The 13,371-nt window shown below is 34.4% G+C and overlaps 1 protein-coding gene across 2 annotated transcripts in view; it reads right to left on the reverse strand.

Annotated features, from left to right (window-relative positions):
* The window catches only part of RIPK2 (receptor interacting serine/threonine kinase 2), a 31,550-nt gene that overhangs the window by 16,994 nt on the left and 1,185 nt on the right, over positions 1-13,371 (reverse strand). The window contains exons 1-3 of one of the 2 annotated variants that reach the window (XM_053208663.1): positions 9,770-9,899; positions 8,790-8,890; positions 7,389-7,544 (exon numbers count right to left, since the gene is read on the reverse strand). In XM_053208663.1, coding sequence (XP_053064638.1) covers positions 7,389-7,541 — 153 coding nt within the window. In that variant the 5' untranslated portion in view covers positions 7,542-7,544; positions 8,790-8,890; positions 9,770-9,899. Of the gene's footprint in view, positions 1-7,388; positions 7,545-8,789; positions 8,891-9,769; positions 9,924-13,371 lie in introns of those variants that run through there. The other variant, XM_027064270.2, reaches the window with a different exon arrangement.

Raw genomic sequence — 13,371 nt, forward strand, 5'->3', positions numbered from 1 at the left:
GCTGAGCCCAATAACTCTAGAAGCAATAGACACTGACTTGAAGTTCAGCATAATATCACAGATTTTAAAATGGAGAATGAGTTTTGAAAAATTAAGCAGGAATATTTTGTGCCTTAAATTCTGAATGAGCATATACACCAAACACTACTTTTTAAGACAAGTAGTTTTATAGCATGTGCTTTCAAAATTCACCCACACCCCAAAGAACTGCTAAACTACTGGTATCTAATATGATTGCCACTGGGTATTGTTTGCAACTCAGATTTATATGTTCTTATTTATAATGCCCTAAAAATAGTAAGCTTCAATTGTGAAGTAAAATTTCGATATAGTATAAGTCATTATTATATGATTTATGCTTACTGCTAAAAGAGTCACATCTGTTGGCAAGAGTCTATTTAGCATATAAAGCATATTTATGTCCATGACAAGGACTGCTTGAAGAATTATGGGTGACATTCTGTGCTTCTGATATATCCTTTAAAGTTTTGCTTCACTAGTAAATTTTATGCAGATATTCTACAACACCTTATAACTCTCTATTTAAAAGGTTCCTTATTTTTTTTTTTTTTAAATGGAAGACAAAAGGGGCACCTAGGTGGCTCAGTCGGTTGAGCATCCGACTTCGGCTCAGGTCATGATCTCAGTTTGTGAGTTCGAGCCCCACATCGGGCTCTGTGCTGACAGCTCAGAGCATGAAGCCTGCTTCGGATTCTGTGTCTCCCTCTCTCTGCCCCTTCCCCGCTCATGCTCTGTCTCTCTCTGTCTCTCAAAGATGAATAAAAGTTAAAAAAAAATTTAAAAAAAAATGGAAGACAAAATATAATAACAGAAATAGTATTTTATGGACAAAAGGGTATAGGACTCTAAAAACATTTATTGAATTACTTAGACCTTCACACTGCATAATTTAGGATCAACAGAGGGAAATGAGCTCTATCCAGTACATCATTTGTGTTTCAATTACTTAACTCTTCCATTTTTACTAGTTTTAATAGAAGAAACAATTTGTTCAGTGTTTAAATTTGTTTTTTAAAAAAAATTATGGCTCCACTCTAAAAAGGGAGGGGGTAGGCTATATGAATTTTTCCATACATTATTAAAATAAAAGGGTAAGTCTAAGGAAAAAAAAAAGTAGAAAAGACCCAGAGAAAATATGGTGCCAATACACGAAGAGCTACGCTGGATTGACTGAAAGGCAATATACCATGTGGCCAAGAACACGGGTTCTGGAGCCTAGGTTATTTAGATTTAGATTCCAATACTACCACTTAATTAACTATGTGTGAACTCGAGCAAGTTTTTAAATTTCTCTGCCTCAGATGACCCATCTGCACACATGTGCAGTGGGGATAACAACACTGTATCACAGGTTTGAGAAAATTAAATGCCTTATTCTAAGCAAAGCCCTCAGAACAATATCTGGCACACAATAAGTGATCCGTATGTGTTAATATTAGTGTTTTGTATATAGGTTGCTCTTATTCAATACAATCTGCTCTTCCCACCTACCTTCTAAGAGCAAAAACAGCACTCCAGTTGCACATTTGCTAGAGTAATAAGCATTACTATAAGTAGAGTTTATTTTTGTGCCACAAGTGAAAAATTCTAAAAAATAATCTGAGATGTTGTCTCACCTTATACGTGAACCATAATTTGCAAACTCCTGGGATAAATGTTGGTTTGAACACAGCGTTACAGAAAATGTATTCCTGAGCTTGCCTCCTTATGCGCTTTTTCACCTAAGATCTTCATCTTCCTCTTTTCAAACCTGACCTAAAAACCTAAATCAGAATTCTCTCTCTGAGCTGATTTAGTTTGGTTTTCACGTGGAGCTATACTTCTCCCCTTTCTCTATTACAAACAATACCATTACAAAAGGCATGATGCAATAAATCCGGATCTTCAACAGGAAAAAAGTGAACAATGTGAGGGAAGGAATGATTTCTTGAAGGTCTTAATAAATCAATCATTCAGCCATGAAGACAGAGAATAAGAACTTTCCAATACTATGCGAGATTTTAACATGCATTTCAAAGCTAAAGGCTTTCTTTTTAAATAAGAAGATTATTTTAAAAATTAGAGGAAATTAAAACACACTACTATAAAAATCATCCACAATCCCACCACCCTACTAGAATAGCTACTTTCATTTACATATACTATCCATTATCTATAAAACTATAAAATCAGCAGCAGCAAAATGTTTTGAAGATTAATCCTGAAGTATTCTGTTTTCTACATAAGACTGACAGAATAGCAGAGAAAGCAAGTATGGTACATATAAATATTTTCATTTCAAAGAAGCCTATCACTGGTTCATTTGTATATACAATACACTAATGAACACCTGACAGATAACCAAACTTAATGTATTCTTGTTAAAGTAGGAAAGTCTCAGTTGATCTAAATCAGTAGTAAATATTTTTCTTTCAGCTATTATGCTTCTGGCCAGCATTCCAGTGAAAAAACTTACTTCAGAAAACGGTAGCGAGGTGTAAACATCCATTTAATTTTATTGAGTATTTTTAAAGATACGTACTTCATTTAAATGCCTTTCCAAGATGATTGGTAGGTTAAATAACTTAGTTTTTTATGAGTCAGTGATGAACTTTGAATTTTTTTTTTATTTGAGAGGGAGAGGGGGAAGGGGGGGAGAGAGAGAGAGAGAGAGACAGCGCGCGCGCGCAGAAGCATGAGAGTGAGCCAGCAGGGGAGAGGGGTGGAGAGGGGCAGAGAGAGGGAGGGAGTGAGGGAAAGAGAGAGACAGAATATCAAGCAGGCTCCATTCTCAGCACAAAGCTTGATGTAGGACTTGATCCCACCACCCTGGGTTTGTGACTTGAGCCAAAACCAAGGGTCGGATGCTCAACCAACTGACACACCCAGGCACCCCCATACTGTGACTTTTAAGGGACATTTATAAAGTAAAAAATAGAGACATATAGGATACATGTAAAAGAATGCTACTAATTTATAAGAATAGTATTAGAAAGGTCACAGCTCTCTGTACTAAAATTAATAAAAATTACAAAACTAAACAAAGTCAAACTATTTTAAATTCTATTCATATCAAAGAAAGACCAAGAAAGGATACCCTATTGATCAGTGAAAAGAAAGTAGGAATCATTACCTAGTACTTTGCTTCTGTTTTCTCTATTTAGTTTCCAGACTGAGATGAAGAAACTCAAGTTCAAGGATGTTGAAAAGGTCAAGAAGGGCAAATCTCAGATTATTATATATATATTTCAGGTTATTGAGAATTGCAAAACTTTGGTTTGCAAGCATAATTCATTCTGGAAACATGCTTATAACCCAAAGCACTGGTATATCAAAGCAAATTTCAAGAACCACTGGCTAAGCTGTGATCATGCGACGTTCAATGTAATGTATTAATCATATTGCAAGACACTGCTCATTTATCAAGTTAAAATTTATTAGAAATGTTAGCTCATCTTGTGGAACACTCGCAGGAGAAGTTACTCACAAACCACGGTTGTACTGTACTTGCAAATACCTCCATGGTGCTATTAGTGCTCTTTGTGGGACAGAATGGATAGTATATAAGAAAAATAAATGTCATTCTGACTTTTAAAAAGGAAAGAAATACTCAGCAATCAAAAAGAATGAAATCTTGCCATTTGCAATGCCGTGGATGGAACTGGAAGGTATTATGCTAAGTGAAATTAGTCCGAGAAAGACAAAAATCATAGGACTTCACTCATATGAGGACTTTAAGAGACAAAACGGATGAACACAAGGGAGGGGAAACAAAAATAATATAAAAACAGGGAGGGGGACAAAACAGAAGAGACTCATAAATATGGAGAACAAAGTGAGGGTTGTTGGAGGGATTGTGGGATGCGGGATGGGCTAAATGGGTAAGGGGCATTAAGGAATCTACTCCTGAAATCATTGTTTCACTATACGCTAACTAATTTGGATATAAATTTTAAAAAATAAAAAATAAAATTTAAAAAAAATAAAAAAAAAATAAAAAGGAAAGAAAATGTTGATTTTGCAAATCTACATACTGGTAGAGACTGTGCTTACTCCTTGCTTAAAAAAATTTAGAAAATTTAATAAAAGGGGTATGTTATGAGTAATTAATGGAAGAGCCAGCAAGAAGTCATGAAAAACAAATTATATTGACTGGTGGTCAATTTCAAATCTAATCTGATATATCCCAAGTGCTTGGCACAATGCTTGCCATACTACTGTTGCTCCATAAGTATTTACTGAATAAAACAATGACCAATTTCATTTCCTTTTTTGACAATAGTACGACTGTCAAAGCAAAATGTTAAAACAGTTGTATATTACAAAACACTTTGTTATTCAAAGTAACATGTTTGACTATTAAGTTATCAGGCCTATCTGGTATATAGAGCAGATCTAGAATTCATTCGTTTGTTTATTCAACAAATACGTAGTTAATACTTCAATATGGCATGTACTGAGCAGGTGGCAGTTAATAAAATAGACTAAATTTCAGTCTTAATGGAGTTTCTATTCTAATTGGGGGAGACAGTCAATAAATACATTAATAAAAATATTATGACAGGTGGTGAAAATAATATGAAGGAGCATAAATCAAGGTACAAAGACATAGAGAAATTGGGTGAGTTGTCAGGGAAAGCCACTGTGAAGAAAGTGAGGGAATAAGCCAGGAGGATACCTGGGAAAGCAGTCCACTAAGGACTCTGATAATATTCTTAAGGACAAAATGGAGAAATATGAGCTGTATAACAGCTCTCTTAGAAGTATTCCAAACAAAATTAATGATTATTCTCCAAAAGTGCTAATTATAGATTGATAGCGACCTAGAACGTGAGTCCTAGCAGTATGTTGTGCAGCTCTGATCTGAGTTGTGTACTGGTTAATATATAATCATTAAAGACACAAAAACTAGCTAATTAAATCTGAGGGTAACACCAATCTGGGAAATAAAATTAAAACGCCTGGACTAGAAAAGTAAAACTGAAATAGACCTTAAGAGGCTGAAGTAATCAATCAAATCTAACAAGACAGAATGTGATGATGTTCAAAAGTATTCTGCAAAGTATGTGACATGGCTTAAGCCTGAAAAAAAAGAACCTCTCAGGACTTGTTGTTAATGCTATTTAGGGACCTGGGAAATGACACTTCCATCCAAAAGTACATTCATCAGGTCACATCAGGAGTATTTTCTTTGTGAGGATAAAAATTGAGATTTATGCACAGAAGCATCTAGATAGCACCTGTGATTAAAATCCATGTAATAAGGAAATTGGTTGAAAGAACTAAGGATGTTTAGAAGGGAGAACAAAACACAAGTGTATGTGAGGGGCGGGGGATTAGAGTCATCTTCAAACATTGAAAGGGCTGTCACGCGAAGTAGAATTGGACTTACTCAGGTTATCACAAAGAGTAAAACTAGGATCAATGGACAGAAACAAACGGAAGGTGTTTTGATAGATCATATAAGAAAATGTCACAGTCATTTAAGGATGGATATTAAAACTCCCTGTTATAGGATATTTGCCCTTGGGAGACAAGGGACTATCGCAGTGAGGATTCAGGGGACTAGCTGGCCATTAAGGCACTTCTACCCGCATGGTTTTATAACTGTTGTAACAGATTAGTTTCTTTTTTTTTTTAGTGGTACTGAGGTAGCACCTAGCTTCTGTTTCCTTTCTGCTCCCATTTTATTCTAGGGAGAGGAAGTGCCTTTAACAGAGGTTTAGTTTTCCTTTAACTTTTCTCACACTTTTTGTATTAATTTTTCGACGGTTCCAACTTCCCTGTTACTTTTTTCTTTGAACATTTTTTGATATTTACAATGATCTTCAATTATATATATTATTGTAAGAGGTGTAGCAAAATAACATAAAAACAAAGCAAGTTACATTTCGTATTAGCTACTTAGCAACTACTTTTTATTTGCTGTCATCAGTTAGATGTAAACTATGGAATCACTACATGTGATGCCTTTAGGCACCTAAATCTCATGCTTTATACAAAAAATTCAAACTAGATCCTAGATTTAAATATAAAGCATAAAACTCTAAAACTTTTAGAAGGTAACATAGAAGAAAACCTTCAATACCTATGGCTTGATGAAGGCTACTTAGATATGACAGAAAAGCATTGTCATAAAGGGGAAAAATTGATAAACTGGACTTCATCAAAATTAAGACTTCCTTTGAGAAAGACCCTGTTCAAAGGATGAAAAGAACAAACAATCAACTGGGAGAAAATATTTTCAAACTACATATCTGATGAAGGACTTCTCTCTAAGAAATCTAAAGAACTCTCAAAACCCGATAGTAAAAAGCCAAAAAATTCAAATAGAAAACGGCTTAAGACATGAAGAGACACTTCACTGAAAAGGATATATAGAGAGAAAATAAGCAAATGAGAAAGTGTTCAATATCACTAACCATCAGAAAAGTGCAAATTAAAACTATGATAAGTTATCACGGTATACCTATTACAATGCTAAAATAAAAAACTGTGACAATACCAAATGCTGGTGAGAATGTGGAAAAGCTGAGTCAATCATACATTGCTGGTAGGACGTATGGTCATTCTGGAAAACAGTTTGGTAGTTTCCTAAAAAAGTAAACAAACCCCCCAGCCGTTGCATTCTTGGGCATTTATCTAGAAGAATGAAAACTTATGTTCATTCAAAAAGTTGCACAGGATTGTTCATAGGAGTTTTATTGTAATTTCCAATGACTGGAAACAATGCAAGTATCTTTCAATAGGTAAATGGCTGAACAACTTTGGTATACCCCTACTATGAAATACCATTCATCAATAAAAAAGAACCAATTACTGATATAAGCAACAACTTGGATGGATCTCAAATGTGTTATGCTAAGTAAACAAAGCCAATCTCAACATATCACATACTGCATGATTGCATTTATACAGCATTCTCAAAATGACAAAATCATAGACATGGAAAACAGATTAGTGGTTGTCCGTGGTTAGGGACAGTAGAAGAGGGTGAGTATGAATATAAAGGGGTAGCAGGAATGATAGCTTTGTGGTGACAGAACAGTGCTGTATATTGATTGTTATGGCGGTCACACATGTGATAAAGTGACATAGAACTACATACATGAATCTGTAAGAACTTCAAAACCAAAAAAAAAAAAAAAGGTTTACGTGACAATTTCAATTAAGGACATAATGACTTTGTATTTTGTACCATAATTCTATCTACCTCTGGAGTCTAGAAAGAACTAAGCCACAGCAACAGGAAGAAGGGGCACTGAAGAAAAGAATTGCAGGCTATGGAAAAGTGAGATATTAAATCGGCTAGGTAGGATGAAAAAAATCCTAAAAAGTCTTCAACACTATTAAACTCAAGGATACAGATAAACTTTTTTCCAAATTACCTTAACATGAAATTCATTATCCAATAAGATATTTTGAGTCTTCAAGTCATGATGAAGTAGAGGAGGATTCATATTGTGCAGGTAGTTTACACCCAGTGCAATTTCATGCAGAATGCGAAATCTCAGTGGCCAAGCAACAACAGGATATTCCATTTTCTTCATATATATGAAAATAAAACCAAAATAAGTGACCACATTCATTACATTTCCACTTAGAAAATTAAATATTCCGTGTGGAAATACAGCATAAACTCAGGTCAAAACATATACTCATTTTTATTTCATAGTATCATGCTATCAATTATTATTTAACATTCTTGTATCTTATTTCCCTCAGTTTTTAGAGAAAATAATGCCTTTATAATACTGATATTTCCTTTTGGTTTATGTCAGTAATATAACTACTTGGTATAGGCTCTTCTTTCTTCATTTAACACAGTTTCAATTTTTTTCTGTGTAATACCTGAACACATATACTCACACCTATCTCTTCATTCTATGGTTTACATCAAGTAACCTACATGTACCCACACAAACACACACAAACAAAATTTGCTTCTAGTACCTAACAAACCATTAATACAAAATTTATATATTAACTTTCCTATTATGAAATCATACTTTATTATAATTATCATTACATCAACTAAAATTAGGACCATATTATATTTACTATACATTAATATCTCATGCTTCTTATATAATTTTTGTATTCTAATGAAAAATTAGCCTTTGGACATTTTGCTTTTGTGAAAGAGACAAAGATCATCTCCATTTCTAAGCATATATAATACAGACATATTTAAAATAGAATCTTTTATATTTCCTTGTACTTACAAGTGATATTAATCTGAACTTTAGAACATAAAAGTTAGGGTAGCTTCCAAGGAAAATGAATAAACCCAGAAAAATTTGGTAATTTGGGAAGATCTGACAATGAATCATCAGGCACCAAGCTACTGAATACATTTTAAATGACATGAACAAGTATGCTTTTACTAAAAGCTCAAATCTGTTCTTGAGAATTTTTTCTACAAATGGGTAAGCTTATAGCTCATTGACTAGACATCACATGTTAATCCACTCATTGACAGGCTCAAAATACTCGGTTTTACATTGCACTTTGATTTTTTTCAACAATCTTTTTTGAGGTTGCAGGAAGAATACTTTCAAGGTAAATCCCACCCTAATAACACAACACAGGAAACCAAAAGAGACATAAAACATTACTTCCTTTGGTATACACAGACCCCCACCTTGGTGAGTAACTGAATCTTTTAATCCATAAAAGGTCATTTTTTTCTGAAAATTATGTAGTTCAAAGGAGTAACGAGGCCTCTGTGCAGAACGGTATCATATGGAGGGTTTTGATCATGGAGATGGAAATAGAAGAGCACTCACTCTATATGTTCTGATTCCTTCTAGGAGTTGGCAGTCCACTGAAGGAGGCTCTATAATTTTTAATGGGCTCCAAATTTGGGTACCAGAGTATCTAATGGGTACTGGGGTGTGGGAAGAAAATATCAGAATATATATATATATATATATATATATATATATACACACACACACACACACACACACACACATATACGCACATATACATACATATATGTATATACACATGCATATATATGTATTTTTTTCCCCTTAGAGAGAGAGGGGGGGTGCCAGTGGGGGAGAGGGCCAGAGGGAGAGAGAGACAATGTTAAGCAGGCTTAACGCAGATAATATTAATAATATAAGATCAAGCAAACAATAATAGATGAATACAGATAGTTTGAGATTAAGGATACAAATTTGCTTACTGGTAGGATTTGCCCATCTAGTTGGCTCACTGATGGGATTTGCAATCAAAGCCTGAGTAACTGGTACCTTGATAGAAAGGTAAATGGCACATGCCATTGTCTATTATTGGAAAAACTAATATATTTGGTACTCAGAGACAGATTTATTTGGCCTATTCAGAACTTAATGGGCTGGTATTATTAATACTTAATCTGAATCTTAAATTGTTTTTAACATAAAATAAAATCTGGCTTACCTAACAGGGTATTATATAGTGTGCAGGGTTTATCTCTTCTCTTTCCTGCTCCTTTCTCTGTATATACACATGTGGATACTGGAATTCAGTTTAAACCTCAAAGTCAGTAACCTAAGCAAAATAATCTAGGTTCCGTAGAATGCATGACCTGACTCTATGGTATTTTTAACAAAACAAAAGAAGACATAAATTGTGTAACTTTACTACTGTAATTGTTTTCCATTATTCTTACTTTGATTCATCTATATATCTCTAAATAATCTGATCATATGTAAAGGCAAAACACTAGATCACTTGAATAACAGAATTATAGCTACTGAAAATACACAATACTTACCCTATGTAGGAGTTCATTTAATGATCCATTTGGCATGTATTCCGTAACTATTCCCAAAAATTCAGGCTCATTGCAAATTCCCAAAATTGGAAGAATGTAACTAAATCTAGCTTTGTGTAAAATTTCAGCTTCTCTTAAAACATCATTTCTTTCGCTAAAGAAAGAAAATGCATAATTATTTCATGGTAATGAAAAATACACAATAATCATATCTATAGTATTAATTAAGCCTAGATTTTTTTTCATTAATTGACCTCATGTAAATTATGCAACTTCTCTGTCCCTTTGTTTCTTTATATTTAAAGAAGGGATAACACCTGTCCTATATATTTCACAGGTCTGTTTACAAATCAGAATAACTTCTCTAAGCCACTGACAGAAAAAATGTGCTATACACAGGTTATTATTATACTTTCCTGGGAAAGGGAAAGGACACAATATTTTAGTAAGTTTATAATGTCTATATTAGCATGATTGCTGTTTGAATTAAAGTTTACGTTGTATTACAGTATTATATTAAATTTTATGGTTGCATACCATGTAAATTTTTTTCAGATATTCAAACAATATAATTTAAATGACTAGATGTAGATTTAAATGACTAGATGATAATAGTTGCATAAAGGTCAAAAATACTTAGAAATTATACAATGGAATTCAGGAAAAGAACACTTAGAACAAGTAAATGCTTGTAACAGATCCCTGGGTAACTCTGGATCTCAGGTTGATTTGCCTATTCATTCACAAAGCAAATAAGTAAGTATTGAACATTTATTATGAATAAAGGACTATGCTCAGCATTATGGAGAATATAAAGATAAACATGGTCTGTGTCCTCAAGCTGCCCAGAAATCTTTTAAGAAAAACACTCATTGTGGTTTTGGTTTGCATTTCCCTGATGATTAGTGATGTTGAATACCTTTTCACATATACCTATTGGCCATTTGTAGGTCTTCTTTGGATATGTTAATTATGTTGATCTTGGTAATATGTATATGTTATGTATATGTTCATCAAATCATGTTGTATACTTTATATATAATTACATTTGTCAATTATTCCTCAATAAACTTAAAAAAAGGAAACCATATAAAAGAGAATACATACTTGACATATAAGGTAGAATGTGGTAAGTGCTGCCAAAAACAAATAAGTAAGTAAGCAAATAAATAAGTATAGGAAACTTGGAAAAAGAGTAAACTGAGGGCTAGAGGAGTTGTCAGTCTTTAGAGAGGGATTTCAATTGTACTTTAAGGATGGATAGACTATCAACTACTGGTAAATGGGCAGTCAAGATGGATGTGGTCTCCAAGAGGGGAGGGACTTTTTTTTTCACCTGCGTGTCCCCAGGACCTGAAACGGCCTGGCACCTGGTAGATATGTAATAGATATGTATCAAACGTATTCAAGGGAGTTGCAGTGAAGATTGTGTTTGGAAAATGGCAAATTGTTTCATATGAATCAGGATATGTAACAGAGCATGTAAAAGGAATGAAGGTGAATAGGGTAGGCTACAGCCTCATCGCAGAGCCTAAAGCCAGGTGAGGGTGTTTACACTTTATTTGGTAGTCACCAAATCATGACTGCAGGTTTTCAAGCAGGGTAAAGGCATCAGCAGAACAAACTTTTAGGATGATTAAGTTGGCAAAAAGATGTAGGATCAGCACAAAGGGGCAGAATATTCTAATATTCTATAATATTAGATTATTATAATACTAATGAAGATGTGAAGCAATGAGAGTCTGAAACTATACAGGTCACAGTGAAAATGGGAAGAAAAACACTAGCTGAATAGAATGCCCAGGCTGTGGTGACTAAGGTGGATATATTGAAAAAAAAAAAAAAAAAAAAAAAAAAGAAGAAGAAGAAAGAAAAAAAAAAAGGCAAAGGAATTGGAGATGTCACCGTTTTTACCCTGGATGGATGTATGTTGGTAGCAGCAATAATAAAAACATCTCCAGGAGAAGCTTATTAAGTAAGCAATGATGATTAGTTAGTGCTTAAACCACCCAAGCCCTGGATGAATGGCTGTTGAAATAAGAAAACAACAGACATTCCAGACCAGACTACAAGGCTTGCTTTAAAAACAAAAAGCAAAATAAAGCAAAACTTTGGTAATATACTTATATATTTTAAAATTCAAGAGTTACAAGTTATCATAAAGTAAAAAACTTTTTTTACTTCTCCCTGTTCTTCAGCCTCCAACTCCTTCAGCCCCCTTCTTAAGACCCCAACCGTAAGGCAACCAGTTATATCAGTTTATGAAGCTTATCCTAATTAAACTTATCTTCCCTAAAGTTAAACAGTTCTGTGTTTGCCTCAAGAGATGTAGATCAACAAGAACAACATATTGTTCAGCACTCTTGCAGTGAGACAGAGGATGGACTTAAAGATTTTTGGATACATTTAAAAAAAAAACGAGAGAGAGAGAGAGAGAGAGAGAGAGAGACAGAGAGAGCACATGCGCGCGAAGGAGCACGAGCATGCTGGGGAAGTCTCAGTGATACTTAACACACTTGTTCATTCTCCCATTAAGAGTATCAGGCATTCTTCCTTCTACTGTCATCCTATTATGTGTCAGCCACTGTTTATGGACTATCATCTAAAGACCAACCCTCTAAACCTGGTTTTATATCACCACCTTACATATGAGGGCACTGAGGCTCAGATAAATAATTTTCTAATAGGCCAACATTAAGTGGCAGAGTTGGAGTCAGATTTGAATCAAAATTGTAGGACTCCAAAGCCTGTGTTCTTTCCATTCTGGTGTTTGATCAGAGAAAAGAAAGAATCAAGTTTTTGAAGTCAGATTTCAGGAAGATTGAGTGAGTGGCAAAACAGAAAAAAGGTCAAAAGTAGGTTTTTATTTAAAAAAAAACACACAAAAATGTAAAATAAAAATACAGCTTTTATAGGTACATCACCAATATTACCCAGATCAAAATTTGAATCACAAAACAGTTATGTGATCCACACAGGATGTTTGAACAACCAATCAGACTCATCTACACATACGGAGTTAGGAGATTGTTGGGAAGGCCCACTCACTGAGCAGAAGTCAGGCTTGGGAGAATGACTCGTCACCGATCATTAAAATGAGAACACGTAACTGCAAATAAACTTTTTTCTTCCAGGTGGTCTCAGAGAACAATGCAAACATTTTCCACGCCAGAGCTCAAGAAGTACATGTATTTATTATTCCCACCTTGTAAGTGAGGAAATGGACATCCTGTGAGTCAACTGCATAGCCCAGCCCTATGCTCAGATTACATAAATACTGCTAATGTTAACATCATAGGCAACAAGTGTGAGAAAGAACGTGATGCAGTAATGCCAGAGGGTTTAACTGGTCCTTATGGCTTCTTTGACAACAGAATTTCCTACTGAAGAATTTTAGGTTATGAAAATTGTTAAAAAGAATAGAAAGGGAACCCCCTCTTCATTCCTTTGCTCTCAAATAGCGCAAAATTTGGATAAACGAAAATCCTGAGCAGCTGCATCCAAGATGGGAAGATCACTTTGCTTTAAAATACCACAACGGTCCACTAGGGCCAGATATCCGTAATCTACATGGCTGATTCTAAACTCGATTCACTCCTTCT

The sequence above is a fragment of the Acinonyx jubatus genome, chromosome F2, assembly GCF_027475565.1.
Source record: "Acinonyx jubatus isolate Ajub_Pintada_27869175 chromosome F2, VMU_Ajub_asm_v1.0, whole genome shotgun sequence".
Taxonomy (NCBI): domain Eukaryota; kingdom Metazoa; phylum Chordata; class Mammalia; order Carnivora; family Felidae; genus Acinonyx; species Acinonyx jubatus.